The following is a 23,031-nucleotide window of genomic DNA, read 5'->3' as shown; positions in this document are numbered from 1 at the left end:
GAGGAGGGAGCCGCGGCTGGTTGTTTATCCGGAGGAAGGAGGAGGAGGCGAGGAGGAGGCGGGGAGACTGGAAACCGCCTGTGTCCCATTTCCTCTCCCTCTGTGTGTGTGTGTGTGTGTGAGAGAGTGTATGATTCTCCGCTGGGCTTGAGTTGGTCAGACATCTGCACATGGGATGCTCACCTGGCCCTCCACAGTTGGCTGAGCCTCAGTTTCCCTTTCGAAGGGCATGAGAGACGCTACAGAGCCAAGGAGGGGAAGAGGAAAGACGGCAATTTCCCAGACTCTGAGTCAAGCCTTTCCTTTCTTTCTTTGTTTATCCTCCTCCTCCTCCTCCTCCTCCTCCACCCTGGACATTTCCCTCCTCTTTCTCTCCCCCCCTCCTCCTCCCAACCAAAGGATCCCCAGGGTCTGTGGGATTGTTAGATGGAAAGCCGGTCCATCATCACCCAAGTGCAGAGGGACGAAGCCTTGGTGCTTTCAAAACAAGGTAAGGGGTGGGTGGGTGCAGTGGAAGTTGGGAAAGTTTGGCTGGTTTGTTGTTGTTTTGCAAGAAGAGAAGACGGGCAAAGTGCGGGTGCTTGTGTGCGTGTGGATACGCGGCCGCGGGTGAGCCCTTCCCCGCGTTACTCTCCCGGATCCGGGAAATCGAAAGGGGCCCCGATCCCTCTAGTCCTGGCGGGAAATCGGGCATGTGGCTTAAACGCTTATCAGCCTCGCCCGGTTTTGCTGGAGAAGAGTCCGGCGCCCTCCGAAGCGGCCCCTCTCTCCGTGCAGACGATCGACGGGGCTTCCTCACCGGCTTGTCATTCCTCTCTTTAATGTAGGGTTGGTGTGGGGTGGCAGGCAGCGAGACCGGTTCTCTACGGTCGGTTTCTTTCTTTCTCCCCGGTAGATTTCCAGTAAACAGGATTCTGAAGGGGGGGGGGGGGTTAAGCCAGATTCCTCCGGCGCCTCGCTCCCCGCGCTTCCCCCCTGGGGTGGGCTTGTTTTTGTAGCTCGCGATCGCCCCTCGCGTCTCTTCCACACACACCCCCCCGCGCCTCGAGAGGCTGGGATTTTGGGGGGATTTTCATAAACATGTCAGTGATGTGGCCAGGCGAGAGCCCGCCAGCCAGCGGTTGTTTTTCACGCGACCTCCTCCGGTTCTCCCTTCGCTTTTATTTATTTATTTATTTTTTTGCGCGAGCGTAACGCAACACACAACACACACATTTTGCTGCCCAGCACATCCGAATGTGAAAGGGTGTTTTTTTAAAAATCTCCCCCTCCTCCTTTCCGAAGTCTGAAATGTCGGCGTGAAATAATGTTTCCCTGGGATCCCCGCCCTTCGCTCCGCAAAAAAAGGGGAGCCCTTAAAAAAAAAAAAAAAAGGCAAATTCTTAGATTTCGAATACGAATGTGGCGCTCCCCTCCCCTCCCCTTAAGCCCTTTCTTCTCCTCCCTCTCCCTTGCTGCTTCCCAGATTTAAGCTGTCGGATCTCCGGATCTCAGAGTGGGCGTTTGTGCCTGACGGTCCTGGGTGTCAAGGAAATGGGTCTATTTGTTTTGCAAAGGGTAACTTGATTCCAGCCCTTGGAATCCGTTCAGATGTTTGTCCTCAGTGACGACCCGCGCCTTGCTAAGCCCTCACAACCGTCGCTGGGCTTGTGCTTTAAAAAAGAGGCTTCCTTCCTCTTGGAAGGCAAGCCCCAATGGGAGTCGCTGGCGCCCGGCGCCCATCGCCTTCCCTCCCCCACCCTGTCCCTTATTTATGCCCGTGTCGATTCAGCTGATGTTTGCTAACCAGCCTTTTCCTCCTCGCTATTGGCTGCCAGCTCCCCTCCCCTTTGGGTGCTTGGGGGAAAGGGTTCTCTCGACCCCAGTTGCCTTGCAAATTGCTGAGCACCCAGCCCGTGGAGGGGGCAACATCTGGGCTCCCTCCCCTTTGACGCTAGGCAGCCAGATCAAAGTGTGTTTACTCAGAAACAAACCCCATTGACTTTGGTGGCATTGGTGTGTGTGTGTAAAGTGCCCTCAAGTCCTAACCGACTTACGGTGATCCTGTAGTGTTTTTCAAGGCGAGAGATGAACAGAGGTGGTTTGCCATTGCCTGCCTCTGCGTAATGACCCTGGTATTCCTTGGTGGTCTCCCATCCAAATACTAACCAGGGCCAACCCTGCTTAGCTTCCAAGATCTGACTAGATCAGGCCACGCTGTGCCACCCAGGTCATTTACTAACAAGTAATTCCAAAAGAAAGCTGCATTACTTGCCTGTAGCAAAACCGAGCAGGAGCCTGGTAGTACCTTAAAAAAAGACTGACCAGGTTTATTCCAGTGTAAATTGAATTGCATCTGATGAAGCGAGCACTGACTCGCCAGTGTTTATACTGGAATAAATTCTGCTAGTCTGTAAAGTGCTGCTGGTCTCCTGTTGTATCTCCAAGTAGGTATGTTAAAATGGCATTGCAGCCAGATCCTATGCAGAATTGAGGTGTGCCTAGACCCATTTGTACCAAGGATTGGGCCGTGCATTTTGTTTGAAACACCCTAGGAAAATTGGAATAGATCCGCTTGTGAGTTAACGAGGAACCTCTCTCTTTTTTGCTTAATGAAATTTTTTAAATTAAGTATCTCACATAAACAGCTGCTGCCAGACCAAACCTGGCAGCCGGCCCCCCTGGTCTCAGTAATGGGACTAATGCATGCATGCACGGACATACACATTTTCCCGAAAAGAGATTGCGAAATCCAATCACCTCTCTCAATGTCAGGATTTTCAAGAAGTTGTCCAACAGCAAACATCAACAGAGGGTTTCTAACAGATTATAATTTAATCAGCACAAGATGCTATCTGTATAAATGCATCCAGGTCCTCTGAATTGGGGGGTGCCCCTTACAGTTCCACAGCCTTGGTGTGCTCTGTTGGTTTTAATGCTCTTTTCTTTGCCACTTGAGAGATTAACATTCCTCTTGAGTGAGTGATTCCACGCACCACCTGTTCTGAGAAGTGAAAGTAGGGTTATGTTGGAGGATTTAGGCTTGCAGCAGTCCTAGGTGTGTTTCCTCTGGAGTAGGTCCCAGGAGGACAAGGCATGTGTTGGATCCGTCTGCAGGGGAGGCGGAAATAACCTGTTGTTGCAGAGTGAATCTTTCATGTAACGTTTAGGCCTCTTAAATTTCAAAATTAGATTGGGTGTCACCGGATTCTTTCTTGGCAATTCTTGTTTTACGTGTTTGTCCCTTTCCCTTTTCTGTCAGTTTGTTGCTTCTTAGTGTATTCTAAAATGGCTTTTTTGTTGTTGCTCCGACAGCTATTCTAGGCACCATTTTACTGTGTCCCTTTTTCAGAAAATGACATTTTTTAAAAAATGGCCTTTATCCAGAAGAGGACTAATTCAGAAACGAATTCCTTTTGCAGGGAAAACGCAACAACACAAGAGGCTAAGCAGTGGTGTGTTCGGTTTAATTTTTATCTCGCCTTCCAAGTATTTTAGGGACAGCATACATCATTCTGTTTTCTTCCATTGTACCCTCACAACAGCCCTGTGAGGCGGGTTAGGCTGAGAGTGTGTGTGTGGAACTGGCCCAAGGTCACCCAGTAAGCTTCTGTGATGGAGAGGAGATTTGAACCTGGGTCTCTGAGGTCCTAGTCTGACACTATCTAACCATGTCGGAACAAGCATATGCCTGCTGTCAACCAGCTCGCAAAAACTCTAGTCTGTCCTCTGCTCTGAAGGTTACTAAGTAGAACTAATAAGCACAATGAAGAGGCATTCACTAGCAGTGTTTTCTGCTCTTCGTATGGTCAAGGCATATAAAGGAAGGCTGTTGTGAGATCCTTGTGGGACGCTGAGGTTCCTAGATATTTGTCTCCGTGTGTGTTCAGTCTCTGTGGGTGGCGAGGCAGAAAAAATGTGAGTAACTCTCACCAGCTTGATCAGCCAAAAGAAGAGAGGATTTTGAGTGGTTCTTTGTAATCTCTTGTTTTGGGTTTTGGCTCCTCACCAGCACCACGCAGGCTTCTCCTTCCACCCCACCCTCCCCACAGTGTTTTCCTTTTTAGATCTATGCTTGTAGAAGGTACTATAGCTCCTAAGTTTGGGCTGGGCATCTAATATGTCAAGAAAGGCTGTAGCTGAGAACATTAAAAGTGTTCTGCTCATTAACAACAATCCAAAAAGCCAGAGAATTTAATTGTCAACAGGTTTGATACTTATGCTAATTGCAAAAACAGACTAGTTAACGGCTGTTGTGAAATGATGCAATTCACCCTCAAACCAAAATGTACACATCTTGCGTTTGGGGTATATTTCCATCCCAAGCTAAATCCCCCCATGTAGCCAGGGGTTAAAAATGTCAACGTTTTTCTGTTTGGTTGTGGTTGTCAGGCTGTCTGTCTTCAGAGCACTTAAAAAAGGTTTTCCTGAACAACTGTTTTCTTCATGGGGTAGGAAAAAATTCTCCAACAGGGTATTTTAGTACCCCATGGTGTTAAAAGAACCGCTATGGCAAAAGTGCATAGGGGGTTATTTTCTACCCAGGATTTTACAGAAAGTAAATTCTAGGTGGTAAGTGGCTGTACTTTGGGAACACTGTTTATTACTCTACAGGTGACAGTGTTTTAAGAGGAAAAGGTTCTAGAGCCACTTTTCTTTGCATTCTGCCTCCCCCCAAAAGCACAATTGGGGTGGTAGCTAATTCATCCCAAGGGTATTTTCAGGGTCAAAGAAAACTGTGAGAGTTCACAACTTGAATGAATTTAAATGAGCCCCTTCCTAGGGGGTCTGTTTAGCTGCTGAAGACTGCTTTCGTTCATAGCCAGCAGCCTGTAGGAGAAGGCCTTTTGGTACTGTTAGGTTGGCCCCTACCGGCTTCGGGGCTAAGGGGCAAGCAGAGCTGATATCTGCCCCAGCTCACAGATTATGCCCCTGTAAAGAAATCCAAAAGGGCAAGCTGTCTGCTACATGGTGGCATTCTTGGGCTTCATGGAATGTTTGTCCATATTTTGCAATGCTCAGATAATGTTTAACCCGTCGATTGCCTAGGATGTTAAGTTGACGTATGAAGGAACAGTTAAAAGAGAGCCACTGTGGTGTCGTGGCTAGAGTGCTGGACTCAGCCTGAGCTACCGCACAGGATTGTTGTGAGGATAAAAGATGGAGGAGGGGCAAATGCTGTATGCTGCTTTGGGTCCCCGTTTTGAAGAAAGGCGAGAATAAATGAAATAGAGTGGGTGATCTTTATCCTAAAGGGGTAAAGGAAGGGAATGGTAAAGGAAGGGTTGTTATTAACAAATATGTTATCAAGAAAAGAGAATAGTTGTTCATGGCTATTCTCCAGAGCTGTGGAACTCCCTTTCTTTAGAGTCCTGGCGAAGTCTGGGATACCTTCTGGAAATGCTGCAAAGCTTTCTTTGGTTGTTTTTATACTTCACCGATTCTCCGTTGTACATCTGTAGCTACTGTGGGCACAAAGGCATTTGAGTATTCATAGTGCCGGTGGAGCTTGGTTGCGCATGGGACTTCCCACTTGACTTTCCTCGGTCATTCCTTCTTCCCCATGCCGTCAGGGCACTTTTGGCCCCTTTCAAAAAAAGAAAGAAAGTTGTTCTGTCACGATAGTGTTATTGCAAGTGATACAGCAGTGCCATTTGTTAAAAAATAAAAACCAGCAAAAGTCATTTGGTAGGATAAATCTAGCCATTTATTTATTTATTTTACTTCATTTCTATTCCAGCTTTCTCCCCAGTGGGGATCCAGAGTAGATTACCAAGTTGGGGGGGGGATGGTGTCCATGAGGGGACAATGGCAGCAAGATGGTGCTGGAATAGGTGGGAAATAGGTTCGGAAATCTGCACCTTCCCATACACACGGTAGGACAACCTTGACTGTAATCTTTTCATAATGATCATAGCAGAATGAGAAAAGCCAGGAAGTACATGAATGGACTACAACATTATACAGAATCCCCCCCCCCCAAAAAAAAAGACTGCTCCATTTTGGGAGCCAAGGCGGAGCAAAATGATCCTGTGGAAGCAGCCTTGGGTGAACTGGGTTGTAATAACAGGGATCAAATAGGTCTGCTGTGTTGTTGTTTTTTTATTGTCTGTGTTGTCTATACCTTTTTCATTGTCTCTCTTCTTAAAGTGGGTAACTGCCTTGAGTTTTGGGACGAGGCTGGAGAGAATCAGAAATAAGATGAATAAGTAATGCTACAGACAAGATATGTTCCTGGAAGGCAGGTTTAGCCTATACAGTCGAGGAAGACCTAGTCAGAGTCAATAATGTACAAGCTTAAGATCAGGGGAGCTCAGACATACACAAATAAAGGTTCTGGAGCGGTATCCTCCTCAGTCTGCGGAAGCAAAACCAGCAAGGAGTCTGGTGGTTCTCTGAAGACCGACAGCTGTATTGTGGCATAAGATGATGCCTCAGTAAATCGGTCTTTAAGAAGTCAACAGATGTTTTGTGTTTTTTTGGGGGGAGGGAGATGAATACACTGAGTACATTCACTGAACTGTAGCTGTAAAATAAATTTGGTTCCGATTGCTGATGTGGCTCAAGCTAATGCCACAAATGCGCCCTAGAATCCCAGAAACCCTTGTCATTTAAGAGGCGTATGATTTTGGCTAAAGTAGATGTGGGCCTAATTGGATCTCCAATAAGAGGCAGCCATTAAGGATTGTGCCTGGAGCTGGATGGCCCAGGCAAGCCCGATCGCACTAGATCTTGGAAGCTAAGCAGGGCCTGGTTAGTACTTGGATGGGAGCCCACCAGGGAATACCAGAGTTGCTATGCAGAGGCAGGCAATGGCCAACCACCCCTGAATGTCTCTTGCCTTGAAAACCCTACGGGGTTGCCGTCAGTCAGCTGATACTTGAAGGCACTTTACACACACACGTTCAGTAGTGTCCCTTGTAGGGAGAACTGTTAGAAGCACCCACCCCAAGCTCAATCTGGAAGGGGTGCGCAAAAAAAAAGAAAAGAAAAGACATCAGCTGAAAGAATTTGAAGCTGTGCAACATTTCTGCTTAGAATCATGAAGGCAGCAATCCTAAATGGACTTGACTACGGAGTATAATCTTATGGAATTTATTTCCAAATTAGGGGTTTGCAATGGAAGTTTTGTTTTCAAGACGGCATCAAAAAGGACAGATGTCCGTGTGCTCAGAGGCTTAGTAGGAGCAGCAGGCTAGCGAAATGGAATCTCTGCAGCGTCTCCTTTGGTCTCCACAGCCTAACACAGCACAGCACATTCAGGTTGCACACCCATGCACTGTTACTTGAGAGTAAGTCCAATTGAATTCTATGGGACTTTAAAGCAGATGCTGCAATACTACCAGCAAAAGAGGAGAGAGCTTGAAATGCTAGCACCAACACCTTTAAGATTCACAGTTCAGAGAGTCGCCCGGTCGTGTCTCCAAGGGATCCTTTCATGGGCAACTCCTGGTTCACATTCCCTAAATTCTGTACCCATTTCATTCCAGATTATATGTTTAATCTGCATAAAACCATAGCCTGAGGTAGAGTGGACAAACCAGGCACAGAAGCAGGGACCTGCCCTGAGTTTAGGAGTTATTTTGGTAGGGGGGGATGAACCATTTCAATTTGGGTAGACATAATAGAATCTCGGGTCCTGGACTTCCGCAGTTTTCTAGGGAGCCTGTGGAACGGGAGCTTCCAGGAGGATGTTGCTGCCTTTGCTGTGTGTGTGTGGGTGGGGAGCTGGTCTAGTATATTGGAAGATCTATGCCAGCTCTTTGATTTACTCCTGACGGGACCCTTCCCTTTCTCTGCCAGCCTACATGTGCCACCTACTCCACCTCTTACTAAAAACAGCCGCTTTGGAGAAGAGCCTCTCCAAATCCACCCCCCCCCAAACAGCTTCTAAATGGCCAGCAACATTGGAACAAAGCAAACACTAACTTGTGCCACCAACTTTAAGTGGCAGGATGAATTCTTATGTGTGGACGTGGCTCTCTTTGCATTCCTGTGCGCCTTGAAATGGTAAATCTGTATGGTGTTGGTTTTTTTAAAAGGATCAGAGTAAAAGTCTGTTGATTGGACCTGTTGTAGAACAGCCTGCAATTGGGATCTGAGATTTTTTCTCAATATTCTCTGCTCTGTCTTGTTCTTGTGGGTCTAATTCAGTGGGCCTCAAACAGTTAGTTGCTATATATATTGTCCAGGTTGCAGGGCCCCCTAGAATTTAGACTGTTTGAGAGACACTACTTTACTTCTTACAAGAATGTTTGGAGTGATTTTGTCTCTCCTCTGTTTGAAACATGCACCATGTACCTTTAAAAAGACAGCTTCATGTCTTGAAATCTGCCTCACTGATAAACAAGGACAGCGGTGTAGTATGAAGTTATGCTCCATGTGAATTCTCTTAGTCAGCAGTGTTTGCACATGCATTGTTGGCTGAGTTATGGCCTCTTTTATTTTTAAGGAAGAAACACCCCCTCTTTCATTTTCTTAATACTGCATGACATACTGCATGAATAGTTATGGTTACTGTTCTGAATTTGGATACATGACTGCTTAGACTCTTTAAGCCAGGTGGTTAAAGGGCTAAAGCCCCCATTCTCCCCCTCCTCAAGTACCTTTAGCATCAACTTGGTTTCCAGAAAGAAACCAGCCAAAGCTTTTCCGTTGCTTACAAAATGACAGGGGGGAAAAATTGCTTGTTACATTTTGTGTGGGTGTGGGGGGCTTCTGTCAAAAGCACAGGGACAAAAAAAGGTAAAAATGTAGGATTGTTATTTGAACATTCTCCTCAAGCTAGGTGACGCCCCCTAATGTTCCATATCTACATTTGGAAAATGTAGAATTCTATGGGCTTTTCAAATGACCAGGTGGTGTGGGATTTTTTTGTTGTTGATGTTGCTGTGTTGTATGCATAGTGTTAAGCCCACAAAATACTTGTTTCTGCCCCATTAGTGTTTTTAGCAATATAAACATAAGGGGGGGAGGGGTTTCTGCAAAGGGAAGCTTGGTTTTTCTCAGCCTTTTAAAGGAAGACAAGAGCTATGCTGTCAGGTAGGTGTGGAATCACTTAAGACATTAATGAGGCCTTCCTCAGAGAGGTGGTAGCCCTCTGTTCTTTTTAAAGGGACATATGGACACCAATGTTCCCTCTAAGCTGAGGAGTCTTGTGAGCAAAAATTCTACTTTGTGAGCTACTGGCATTAAAGTTGTGAGCGAGCCATTTGGCTGCTGCATAAATGAGTTTGCTCTGGAGCCATCCTTCCTGAGCAAAGACAAAAATGTGTGAGCCGGAGGCTAAAAAACTGTGAGCTAGCTCACACTAACTCAGCTTAGAGGGAACCCTGATGGACACTACTAGGAATACACTGAATAAGTTCTCACTATTTACAAAAGAAAGACAATCAAAAGCATTTTTTTAATTAAAAAACCCAAAAGCAATGCTGGGATAAGATGTGGGAAAGTGTATTTTGGCTCAGCAGTGACGTCACAGGTATTATCCAGTAGGTGTCAATGACAGTTAATTGTACAGGAAGATTACAGACGTCTTCCTCTCTTGCTAGTGGGGGGGGGATGGTATTTTACTATGCGATGCAGCATTAGGGTTTGAGTGCGTGCAAAAGGCAAATTCCCCACCCGAGAAGCACACCCTGGAGGGAAGACGTTGTCTCCTTGAGATCAAAAGGTTAATTGATCAGTTGAAAGACTAATTTTCTATATAAACCGTTACAGCTGGGAGGAAAAAGGTGTTCAAAGTTTAGGATCCTACCCAATGCAACAATCCAGCTATGCATGTCAGTATTAGATTGTTTGGAGCTTAATGAATAGGTACCTAAAATTTATCAAGATCCAAGTTTAATATTTGTGGGCAAGAGGTGTGTGCTTGTATAAAACTGTCTTTTATTTGCTCCTTTAGAATTTCTCTCCAGTGCTTTTACTCATTGGAGGTATTTGCTGCCAACTGCTTATGCAAATTTATACCTCTTTTGGGGACCCTCTCCCCCAATATAATGAAATAGCTGAATGACTTGGCTGACAGTAAAATCACGTAATACTTTTTCTATTAGGTTTTGGAGTTTGCTTTGGACTGATGTGGCTAGCTTCAATCTTAGAGACTTGAAGGTCAATAGACGAGACGGGTGAGGTCTGTAGAGCTGAGCATCTGGGTTTTAGGATGAAATGTACAGTGCAGTCCTAATCCTAATTACACCCTTCTAAACCCATTGATTTAAGTGGATTTAAAGCACCGTAACTCTGCATAAGATCGCACTGTTAGGAATATATCTCAAATACTCTGGTGCCAAACCAGTATCTCTAAAAAGAGTGGTGCAGGAGTTGAAAACTGTACCTTCTGCCCTGGAATATCCCAGATAGGTAGAAAGGGCAGGTAGTTGTTTACTGGAAATGATGGAAAGATACTCTACAGATGTTTGAACACACCCTGATAGTTTGTGTTCCAGTACTGGCAGAGCAGGTTACGGTTGGGTCTTAAACTGAAACAAAGCACCACTGTAAACTTTCAATTCCAACACTGGATGTTTAGGCATAGTAGCAACTAGATCTGTATGTCAAAGAGTTAGGGCTCTTTCCAAATCCCTTAAGGGACCAAAGGATTAGATTAGAGCAAGGGTCCACAACGTTTTTGAGCCTCTGGGTACCTTTGGAATTTTGACAGAGCATATGGTGGGTGCAACCAGAAAATGGTGGCGTCAGCCTCACAAGGAACGCCATGGATTACAGTGAAGATCCTTGAGTTGTGGTTGGCAGCTGCTGTCAAAGCAACATTTTTTTAAAATCTACACAGCCAATCAGAAGCCTTGCTGGGCAAAAGCCCCACTTGGCTCCACCCGCTTTCTAAAAACACCTGGTAGGTTCCACTTTGGGGACCTCTGGATTAGAGGAACAACAACAAGTAAAAATAAGCACTATCGTTCCCCCAGAATCTTGATTTATATTGGGAGTGAGAAATGCAACGACTGCTCTTAGTGCAGTGGTTAGGAATGGATAGGGCAGGATTGTACATTCTGATCCCTTTGCAATTCCTACAAAAAAAGAAATCTGGGCCATATGAAGTTGGGATCAAAGAGGATCATGGCGTGTGCCCCCTCTACCCCCAAACTGCATTGAATCCTCAAAGCCTTGCTACCAATGTCTCAAATGTAGGACAGTTTGGAAGCTGAGAAGGTTTTTGAGGTCAGAAGGATTTCTGCCAACAGAATAGGGTTTTCTCACCTACTCTCTCCCTCCTATGCAGAAACGTTCAAGTAGATTGAAGCAATTTTGTCTTCCCCTCTTCTGTATAAACATCTCAGTAGTTTTGAAGATACAGCACTGTGCTGTCCCTTAGTCAGAGGCTTTGGGATGCTGTGCGGTTCCTTCCAGGAATTTCAGAAACGGGCAGGTTTCCCACCCTCATTATCTTCTGCTGTGGTGGTTGTCACTGCTGACATTTTGCCCAGTGCCCCCACTCCTCTTCCTTCCTCTGGAGAAGGCCCATCTGTCGTACCAGCATACAGATGTGAACGTAAATGTGACCAGCAGTTATTCAAGATATCACTTCCCCCCTCTTTCTGCCCCATCCCCCGAGAGCTAGTTCGGATGCCGAAACGGAACCAGACATTCTTGTGATAGCGAATTTGTGAAGTCGTCTGCAAACAGGGCCATGATCAGGGGGCAAAGGCAACACGTGATTAGGATTGTGGAGGTAAGTTGCCGAAGATCAGAGCTGCTCTGCTTTTCTCACAGCGGCCACCTGTGGTGCAGTGGCAGAGCACCCGCTGTGCATGCAGAAGGCCCCAGGTTCCATCTGTGGCCTTACCAGTTAATTGGGTTGCCAACCTCCAGGTGGCACCTTAAGATCTCCCACTATTACAATTGATTTCCAGTCTACCAAGATCAGTTCCCCTAGAGAATATATGGCTGCTTTGGATGGTGGACTTTATATGGCAGTATATCCCATACTGCTGCGGTGGCTCAAGTGGTTAAGACGCTGAACTGCAGGCTGTGGAAGGTCAGTAGTTCAGCAGTTCGAGACCCGGGTGCCGCATGACGGAGTGTGCTCCCATCTCTAGTTCCAGCTCCTGCCAACCTAGCAGTTCTAAAGCAAGAAATTGCAAGTAGATAAATAGGTACCACTTCGGTGGGAAGGTCACAGCGTTCCGTGTGCCTCGGTGTTTAGTCATGCCGGCCACATGACCACGGAAATGTCTTCGGACAGCGCTGGCTCTTCGGCTTTGAAACAGAGATAAGCAGTGCAACCCTAGAGTCGGATTCGACTGGCTTTCGAGCAAGGGAACCTTTACCTTTATATCCCACTAGGGTTCCTCTCCAGGGTCCACCTCCCAAACCTCCAGGTATTTCCCAGCATAGAGCTGGCAGCCCTACCTGTTAAAAGGATCAGGTAGGCGCCAGCGGTGATGTGAAAGAGCTCTGCCTGAGTCCCTGGAGAGCCACTGCCAGTCACAGTAGACAATACTGACCTTGATGGCCCAGTAGCCTGACTCTGTATAAGGCAGCTTCCTGTGTCCCGATGCCCCAAGGAAACCTAAAAACAGAGCTGATGTGGTGCAGGGGTTAGGGGGTTAGGGGACCGGGACAATCTGCACTTAGACAAGAAGCCCACTGGTTGACCCTCAGGCCAGACACTCTCTCTCAGCCAAAATGATCTCAAAGGGTTGTTGTAAAGTTGGGGGATCTTCCACATATGCCAACCTAAGCTCCTTGGAGGAAGGGTGGAATGAAAATGTAATAAATTTGCTGTTGATGTTCTGAGGTCTACTGCCTCTGGACATGGAGGTGCTATCTTGTATCTTCACTCATAGGCATTGACAGAACAATTAATCTATCTATTAATTTATCTAATTTTTAAAAAATCCTGAATTTATTTAATGATCAACTTTTTTAAAAAGGCAGGAAAGTACCCTGAATGCCTAAAAATGCGATGCTGAAGCAAAAAAAAAAAAAGACACAGAAAACCCCACGCAGTTGAAACATTTGACATTAAAGCCCAGAGATCTGAATTATTTTCCCCTATCCATACAGATTAATTTATATGGTAATCTGATGTGTTGGGTTTCTCACAGCCCTTCCCCCCATCTGTTTATAAAGATCCTTTCCCCTTTGCTTTCCTTCAAAGGTGAAATAGTGAGAACCTGTTTATCGTGAATTTGTGGCAGCAAAACAGGTCTCTCTGTAATTATTATAGAAGTCTGTAGTCTCTTCATGCATGTCAGTTTCGTAGTCTTGGATGACAGGCAAACTAGGGTGGGAAGAGAAGTGTAGACTTGCAAATTGCTGCTGTTCTACAGGCTGTACTCTAGCTGTCTTCTTCCATTCACAAGAGTGTCCCCAGCATAACCTAGCCAATTTCTGGCTAAAGGATCAGTCCAAGGTGAACATTGCCTAAGATTATGCTGGGGGCAAGGGGTACTGAGAAATAGCAAAGACTCAAATACAAGCAGAACAAAATATGAGTCAAGTAGCATCTTTAAGACCAACAAAGTTTTATTCTGGGTATGAGCATATGTGGGCATGCACTTTTCTTCAGATGCATTGAAATAAAAGCCACCAGTCTTGTATCTGAGGAAGTATGTGTGCACACAAAAGCTTAAACTCAGAATAAAACTCGGTTGCCCTTAAAGGTGCCACTGGACTCAGACTTGGTTCTGCTGCTTCAGACCAACAGGGCTACCCCACCTGAATCAAGTACAAGCAGTTTGTTTATTTATTTAAACATATGTACCATGCCTTTCCTTTTGTTCGGCCAAAAGTTATTTAGAGCTACTTAACAAATCAGGTCCTGATCTCATCTGATCTCAGAAGCTAAGCAGGGTCAGAAGCTAAGCAACCTGGGTCAGTATTTGGAAGGCAGACCACCAAGGAATACCAGGGTGGTGACGTAGAGACAGGCAATGGAAAACCACCTCTGAACATCTCTTGCCTTGACAACCCTACACGGTCTCCATAAGTCAGCTGTGACTTGACCGCAAAAAAACCAAAACAACCCCCCCCCACACACACACAAATCACGTAATTTTAAAGCAAAAATTTTCTGAGTACTTCTCAATCACCCTGGTGCCTTTTGTATTCCTTAAAGTTCTAGATGCTAGACAGAACCTTCTTAGTGAGCAATTAGAAAGTTCCCTGCATATTTGTTTCCCCCTATATATTTCTTAGAATAAATTAAAAGGCCTGAAATGTCCCTTTAGGGGGTCAAGATCAGGCATGCTGTCCCTCTGGCTAAAACCCTAATTTGTACTCTGGTTGAACTGTGTCTTGCACAGTAGCTTGTTTGTCCTGGATGTGTCTTCCGGTAATTGGGCTCCCAATACCAAGAAGTCCATACCATTGTTTTGATGCAACCATTTTTTAAAAAATGCTTCAGTTCATTCACTGGAGAAATTATAATTTGATGTCTCCACAAAAGGGCTGCTTTTTTACAGTATGTGTCTGCCAGATGATGCTGTTGCAGCCTCTTTAATGTGCATGTAGATCTCCTCCCCCCCAATTCATCAAAAGCTTGCGCAGCATTAATGGACAAAAGCGGTTTGTGGTCTGGAAGAATCCCGGGTTGTATGGGATTCTCTGATTGCCTAAGAAGTTGTTGTCAGTGTCTAAGAATTTGAATTCCATCAGGGTACACGATGTTAGTCTATTGCAGGGGGAGTTTAGGGGCATCTTAAAGACTTGTTGTTATTAGCCATTCAGTTATGTCTGACTCTTGGCGATTCTATGGGCCAGCTCTCTCCACATTTTCCGATCTTGTACTCTTTCTTTGAGTGTTCCATGCTCAGGCTGGTGTCGACTTTTATGGTGTCTAGCCACTGTGTTCTTTGGCGGCCCGGTTTCCTTTTGCTGCTAACCAATCCAAGCATAATTGCTTTTTCTAGTGAGTTCTTCCACATGACATGGCCAAAATGTCAGTCGCAGTTTTATGATTTTTCCTTCCACTTACCGTTTTTTATTCCCACTAGACTCTATTCTCTCAGATGCCCCAAGAATTTGTAATGTACCTTTGGCTCTTTGAAGCACAAATCTGTAGCACACTCCTTTGAATTTCACATAATTTTTCTGCTTGTGTTGGGGTTACCGAAGCCATAACCAGTCACTTTTAATGGTCCTGACACCCATCCCTGCTCTTGAACCAGTATAGGAGTGAGTTCAGAATGTTTGCAGCACCATAAAAAATACTGTTGCTGAAATTTCTACTGCCCAGATAGACTGTTCCTGCTCTGATGATATTGTGCAAAAAGATCTGCCTGCTGTTGACGGGTCAGAAATTATCTTCTGTCTCTCCCCCCGGGCAATATTTACTGATAAGATTTTGAAAACTGACTTGGTTATTCCGTATGGAAAGAAAATGTCAAATTACGTAATATTATTTTGGTAACCGTTAAGATGGTCTTTAATGTTCACTTCTGAGCCACTATTCCTACAGTCAAGGATGTCATTTATTGCACTTTTAATTTCAAGTTCTCCTTTCCCACCCTCTCCCTTCATATTCATGGTCAAGAACAGACATTTTAAAAGATGAGAAAAAGGCATCATATTAAAAACACTCTACAGAAATATCTCCCTAGATTCATCGCCAGCCACTAAAAGCATGCTTTACTTGCATTGCTTCTGGAATATGCCCAGGCTCTGGCTTTGGCAGACCTCCAAGTTCTCTTCCTAGGAAGCGAGTAATTGGTGTTAGGCTGAGATGGCTGAAGGAAAGGGATTGACTGTTTGCCAGAGTTGGGAGGAAGTTGCAGGTTGTCCAAGTAGAACCGATTTCACCTTTTCTTTAAAAAATGGAGACTAGGGCCCACCTGATGTTGCAGGATGCAGGTACCTGTTGCAGAGTTCAGAGTTTGGTCATGGTGACCAGCATAGAATCTGTAGAGTAGGCATCAATAAAATGGGTAGCAATCCTAGTCTGAAAGACTGTTTGTTTAACATGCAGCTGTCTGTGATTTAATGAGGTACAGCTGGGTTCTTGTAAGACTCAGGAGCATCGCTTCTTCCTGCAAGGATAGCACATTGGGAATGTAAAGACTCTGCCCCACTCCTCCTTAAAATCAGCTTCATCTGCCTCTCCTCCTGGCTGTTGATGCCCAGGTAGTAAAAGGAGAAGGGATGCGGGATACTAAATGCATTTCTGAATGTTGTCCATCTTGGCTTCCATTGCTCTTGGATTTGAGCGCTTCTGTCTCAATTGTAATGAAACTTCTCTTGATAACCCTGGACAATTGAGATAAATTCTGTTTCTTGTTTACTTGATTCAGCTTGAGCTGTTGTGCTCCTTGTCTGTAAACAATTTGGGCCCAATGAACAATACGCTGTTACAGTGCAATGCCAACCAGAGTTCAGAGTTACCTTTCAAAATCAATAGGTTTCGAAGGGTGTAACTTTGCTTAGGATTCCACTGTGGACCTCTTGGTAGACAGCCTTAGTGTTCAGACTGGACACTGAAGGGACAGCACAGGGGACTTCCTTCCAAAGGCCCTCCTTGTTTTTTAAAATCCCAGGTTTTGTTTGTGCTGTACTGTACTGACAGTGTCCTGGGCCCAAGATAGCTACATTCATGCCTCTCACCATGTTTCATTATTATACAAATGGGCATCCTGCTGTTTAGCAAGATGATGTGTATGCCACCCCAGACTTTGGGATCTTCCTGGAAGTGCTTCTGTGGGTCCCTCAGCCACCCAAGGCAAACTAGCTTGTAGCAAGAAGCAGGGCCTGATTTGTGATGGCACCGTTCCTTGTGGGAATTCTCTTCTGAGGGGGACTTGTCTCACTAGACCTACTGGGAAATATTCAGGTGGACAGTGCTAACTTTTGTTTTTCCAGGAAGACCTTTAGCTTGGCAAGTGATTGCTATTTATTTTTTTTTTAGATTGAAGGATGCTTGGACTGGGATATGTATAAGGGTTTTTTGGTTCTGTTTGAGCCATCGCTGTGTGGCAGGGCCCATACCTCAGTGGTAGAGCATAAATTTACCACGTTTAATCTCTCCTTGGCATTTCCACTGAAAGGGTCTCGCATAGCAGGAAAGATGTTTCTCAGTTTGAGACTCCAAAGAGCCACCGCCAGTCAGGATAAATGATGCTTGGACAAAGTGAGACACTGAATCTTGATTCTGTGTATAAGGCATCTTCAAAAATTCATCTACCAATGAAACACTCGTACTATCCCTGCCCAATCCAGCAGAAACAATGTGATATCTCATCCCCATGTAATGACATGGCAGCCGCCTTGCAGGAAGAAACTCCTTTGTTGCTTTATTTTAAAATGGGTGGGCAGTCTTTGGCAAGGGAGAGCTCAGCTTGTAAGCTAGTTACAAACAACTAAAGGGTTGGGAAATGTTGGGGATGTGGGTGGGGGGGCTCTAGCACTCCTCTCTAGTGGTTTGTTGTATGCGGTCAGTTCCGCTGGCTGTCTCCCATCAGGGATAGCCACCTGGGGAGGGGAGGGGTCCATGGGCTAAATCTGATCTTTGGTGCGATACTATATGGCCCTCCAGAGCCTGTGATAACTTTTAACAAAGGCATGGGAGAAAGCTTACCCACAGTTTTATTCTTAAGGGAAAGAAAAACAGAGAGATGCTGACTGTTCTGTTTCTGTGCGTATTTCCCGTTTTAAAATGGTGGGCAGCCTTTGGCAAGGGAGAGCTCAGCTTGTAGGCTAGTTACAAGCAACTAAAGGGTTGAGAAATGGTGGGGATGTGCTCGCTTCGGCAGCACATATACTAAAATTGGAACGATACAGAGAAGATTAGCATGGCCCCTGCGCAAGAAAAAAAAAAAAAAAGAAATGGTGGGGATGGGGGCCCCCTCTAGCACTCCTTTCTAGTGGTTTGTTGCATGCAGTCGGTTCTGCTGGCTGCCTCCCTTCAGGGATAGCCAACTTGGAGAGGGGTCCATGGGCTGAATCTGATCTTTGGTGCAATAAGAGCCTGTGATAACGTTTAACCAACGCATGGTAGAGAGCCTGCCCACAGTTTTATCCTTAAGGGAAAGAAAAACAGAGATGCTGAGTGTTCTGTCTCTCTGCATATTTCTCGTAGCTAAGTCCAAGCAACACAACTGTCTACAAATTCCCTTAGTGGTCGATGGCACCGTGATGGAGCCTGACTTCTTAAGAGGGTTTTGGTGGGAGCTGCTGAGCACACTTCAGTGCCTGGTCTTCCATCTGGGGGACAGAGTGGTCCTAAGAAATAGGGGTGCCAACTCTGGATTGGGAAATTCCTGGAGGTTTGGGGGTGGAGCCTGGGGAGGGGAGGGACCTCAGGAGGGCACAATGGCCACAGAGCCCCCCCGCCAAAGGAGCCGTTTTCTCCAAGGGGACTGATCTCTGTAGCCTGGAGATCAGTTGTTATTGTGGGAGATCTCCAGGCCCCACCTGGAGGCTGGCAACCCTGCTAAGAACACAGGTTTAACCTCTATTTTATTCTCTTGAAAGTGACAGCCCCCCAAAAAATCTAACAATGGATGGGTGGTTTTCTCTAAAAGAAGGAATCAAATCAGGCCCCCCCCCCACAATCTTGGCATGAACAAATGTGTAGGAGATTAGCCTGGTTCATACATGCATGTCCTCATAACTTGATCTGCAGCATCAAATGCTGTTTTGCATGTGTGAAGGGGCCGTCACAGAGGCACCGATCGTTTCTTCTCATAAGCACAGTGACTTTCGATGGGAGTCCATTCACCCCCTTAGACAGCCAGTTTGGTGTAGTGGTTAGGAGCACGAACTCTAATCTGGTAGAACCAGGTTTGATTCCCCACGCCTCCACTTGCAGCTGCTGGTGTGACCTTGGGTCAGTCACAAGTTCTCTCAGAGCTCTTCTCAAACGAGCAGTTCTTGAAAGAGTTCTCTCAGCCCCACCTTCCTCACAAGGGTGTATGCTGTAGGGAGGGGAAGGGAAAGATTCCCCCAAAAAATCTAACAATGGATGGGTGGTTTTCTCTAAAAGAAGGAATCAAATCAGCCCCCCCCCCCAATCTTGGCATGAACAAATGTGTAGGAGATTAGCCTGGTTCATACATGCATGTCCTCATAACTTGATCTGCAGCATCAAATGCTGTTTTGCATGTGTGAAGGGGCCGTCACAGAGGCACCGATCGTTTCTTCTCATAAGCACAGTGACTTTCGATGGGAGTCCATTCACCCCCTTAGACAGCCAGTTTGGTGTAGTGGTTAGGAGCACGAACTCTAATCTGGTAGAACCAGGTTTGATTCCCCACGCCTCCACTTGCAGCTGCTGGTGTGACCTTGGGTCAGTCACAAGTTCTCTCAGAGCTCTTCTCAAACGAGCAGTTCTTGAAAGAGTTCTCTCAGCCCCACCTTCCTCACAAGGGTGTGTTGTAAGCCACTTTGAGACTCCTTCGGGTAGTGAAGGGTGGGGTATAAATCCAATCTCTTCTCTCTACTCTTTTTCTTCGCTCTAGTGCTCAGTGATCCAGTGCACAATAGTGTAGTGAAAACAAGCAAGATGTACTCACATGTATGAACCAGCTCATGTAGCCTTAAGGGCTTGGAGTGTTTTAACAGAAATGAGTATTCATTAAATTGTGGTTTCTGAAGACTTCAGTCACAGCATTTGGACTGACATATGATTTCTAAACAAAAGACAATTTGTCCGAGTGCTTACTTCATAATTTCCCCAGTCTCTGATCCTATCAGCTGTCTCTAGATAAACAGAGACAACCTTATCTATTGGTTGTGAAATTCTTTACAAAGGAGTTTTGTGCTGTAACTATTCACAACAGGAGTGTCCATGTTATAAGTTTTTTTTCTGCTGAACTAGGCTGAATTCACTTCATGCTGTGCTGACAGATATTTAAGCTAGGCTGCGGGGGTTTTTGTATTTCCCACATTTGCATGATGACATCTCAACAGCCTAGTTTATGTATATTCAAATAACACCATTGCTGTCAAAGGGTTTCCATCACAATGCACTTTGATTGGCACTTCGCATTTCCAACTGAATGCAGCCATTTGGCTTTCAACCAATACCCAGCAAACGGGGCTGGTCCCATAGAGATGCAGCCTTAGAGAGTCTCCTTCTTGTTTGCATTGGCACCCAGATGGCAAAGGGGAACAGGAAGTGAGCAGGAAGTGAGCACGGTGTACCATTCTAGCCTTTTCTTAGCTCTGTGATTCCCCCCCTCCCTCTTAAAAATACTACATCCATCTGGGTACTGCATTTTCCAGCGTGTGCCCTATAGGATGTGCCAAAGAAGAGCTCATATGCTAGATTTCCCAACAGCCCCCTCCCCACTGGCATTTTAAGGCTGCATGCCTCTGTTCAGAGGTGTAATATGGAAAATGCATATCCATCAGGCTGTACGCATTTAATAGCCATATTTTAAAGAGCACATTTAAATTCCCATGTCGTCTGCCACATTTGTAAGACTGTCTTTGGCTGGAGGAGCGGGGCGTCATGTGTGCAAAACGAGAAACGTCTTTGTACTGCTACCAGCTGTCCTTTCTTGGCTTCCTGTCCACACAGGTGTGCAAAAATGTACCATTTTAAGAGAAGCAGAAGCAATATCACTTCTCGGCCAGCGCATGAACTTCTTCAGCTCTAATGGGAACACATTAAACAGAATGAGAAACAAAGCTTGTTGTGTAAGTCTGTGGCAATATGGGAGATTCTTTTTGTGGATTGTAGTTATTGATGTAAAACCATCTTGCCCAGATTTTCAGAGGCATTTCTCTTAAGAAGGGATTCTGCAGTTTGGGGCCTGTAATGGTAACTTCCTTCATTTATACCCCCCCATCTCCCCAATGGCGACCCAAAGCCACTTACCACGTTGTCTCCTTCTCCATTTTATCCTCACAACAACCCTGTGAGAAAGGTTAGCCTGAGAAGATGCGACTGACCCAAGGTCACCCAGTGAGCTTTCATGATAGAGCTATAGGGTTGCCAGCCTCCAGGCAGTGGCTGGAGATTTCCCAGAATTACCACTGGTCTCCAGGAGACAGAGATCAATTCCCCAGAAGAAAATGGCTGCTTTGGAAGGTGAACTCTATTGGCATTATACCCTGCTGAGGTCCCTCCCCTTCCCTTCACCCCACCTTCTCCGGGCTCTACCTCCAAAATCTCCAGGTATTTCATAACACAGAGCTGGCAACCCTACTTTCTCCCTACAGAAGCCCAAGGGAAATACTCCTCTGAGAGTGGGTAATTCATACTCTTTCAGACACAAGAAAGAAGTGGCCTTCCAGTATTAACCTGGAAGAGAAGTGCACTTTGGCTATCAAAATACTGGGAATCATTGAGAGAGCCCGTCTTTTGTTATGCCTACGTAAGGTGCCCTGTGTGTTTGAGTAGCTTCTCTAAGATGTCCACCAGGCCTCGTGGAGAGCAGTGTTATCTCAGGACTTCCTCTCCTCTCAGGCCTCCATTCAGAATAGCCTTTCCTTGTTTATGGAGCTCTGCAACCTGTTTCCTGTCTGGCGTCAGGAGGAGCCGCATTGTATCTGTCCTTTGCCCTTATTAAAAATAGGTTGCAAAGGAAATTGGCAGCTGGGATTGCCAAAAGGGAAATCTATCAGATATTTGCAGCTGGGGAGGGGGGTTGCATTTGTGAATCCCTCCAGTGGTTCAAGTTAGCGCACCCCTCTCAACATAGCAAAATGCTACAGTTTGTGCACTGAAAAATTCCATACAAATACAAATGAGTTACAATTCCAAGGAAACCACTTTTAAAAATCATGCATGTTGTTAGCTTTTAAGACTGTGAACATAGTCCTTGAGTATGTTATGGGCCTGAGCTTTGTGAAATTTCAGAAACTGCATGTGAGTTTTGTGGATTTGTCTGATACGTACTTGTGAATCATCCTTTTCTTGCAGTCCCAGTAAGAGGCAACACTCCACTCCCCAGACATGTATCAAGGCTAGTGGATCATGAGTTATCTGCTGGTTGGAGTATGCTGTGTACTGTTGACATTACCAGACATGTATCAAGGCTAGTGGATCATGACTTATCTGCTGGTTGGAGTATCACAAAATTGTGCACGCCTGATGCTGTGTACTGTTGACATTATTTCAGCTGGTGGCTGAGTTAATATTTGCTGCAAGACTTTGATATCTGGTGTGATAGTTGCAGTGTACACGTGCCCACACGAATGTTGTGATGAAAGCCTCTAGTAACTCGGCTTTCTGCAGAATATGTGGATAGTTGGTAGCCTTGCCTCTCACCCTTTAGAAAATTCAGTGATGTCATTTCTTTAAGAGCGCTCTCATTAAAATGTCAGAAGCACTAATTGGGGGAGGAAGTGGGAATTGCAGATGCTTGCTTCTCATGCAAAATCAAATGGCAGCCTTCCAGTCATCCCAGTTCAAAAGCAAACAAGGTTTTTGAGATTGGTTCAAGAGCTGTACTGTCGGCTTGGAATCCATGTGCAGCCACTGCCTGTTCAGTAGCTGTTGTGCCTTGAGAGTGATTGGTTGCTGGTGTGTATGGAATGCTTATTTTGCTTCTTTCTGTACTTTCAAAAGTCTGGGAAACTGTCAAGTATTGGAGGCTAATAACAGAACTGTACTCTGCAGAAGGCTTGATTGTGTTCCACCAGTCTCAATTTGGAGAAAAGTTTTTTACTTTCTTCCACCCCACCATTCATAAGTGTCCCAGGGATCTAGAAATCAGTAAATTTTTGCTTTTTTCAAGAAGTCGGATCCAGAGTTCCTGTACTGGACTCTGCCAAAGCTGTCAGTGACCTTGTGGATACTAGAATATCTACTTGCAATGGGCTTGATTTTGCCAGGGGCAAAACACTTACCACGTGAATGGCTGCTATTACACCAAGGATCTTTGGAGAACCCAAATGACACAAAACATGGTGCAAGCTTTTGAGTTCTATAGAACCCTTCATCAGGCTGATGTTAACCACAATTTTTAAAAATGGTGGATAAAAGGTGCAGATCTTAAGATCCTGGCATGCCAGGCTTTGATGTTGGGTACTGGCCAGGATCACAGTCTGATTGCTGTAGGTGTTCGATTACAGAACTTGACCTTTTCAGTCTTTGGGCAGCAAAAGCTGTGGATTCAATGGAGAGTCAACTGATCCAGATTGTAA

The 23,031-nt window shown here is 45.5% G+C and overlaps 1 protein-coding gene across 1 annotated transcript in view; it reads left to right on the top strand.

Moving 5' to 3' along the window:
* The first annotated feature begins 330 nt into the window (after window positions 1-330).
* The window catches only part of CTDSP2 (CTD small phosphatase 2), a 63,523-nt gene continuing 40,822 nt past the window's right edge, over window positions 331-23,031 (top strand). The window contains exon 1 of the mRNA XM_015417353.1: window positions 331-490. Within this exon, the coding sequence (XP_015272839.1) occupies window positions 427-490 (64 nt within the window). The 5' untranslated portion in view covers window positions 331-426. The remainder of the gene's footprint in view (window positions 491-23,031) is intronic.

Source organism: Gekko japonicus, unplaced genomic scaffold (genome assembly GCF_001447785.1).
Source record: "Gekko japonicus isolate JY-2015 unplaced genomic scaffold, Gekko_japonicus_V1.1 scaffold2218, whole genome shotgun sequence".
Taxonomy (NCBI): domain Eukaryota; kingdom Metazoa; phylum Chordata; class Lepidosauria; order Squamata; family Gekkonidae; genus Gekko; species Gekko japonicus.
Note: the sequence above shows the minus strand (reverse complement) of the source record. Positions and strands in the feature narration are given on the sequence as shown.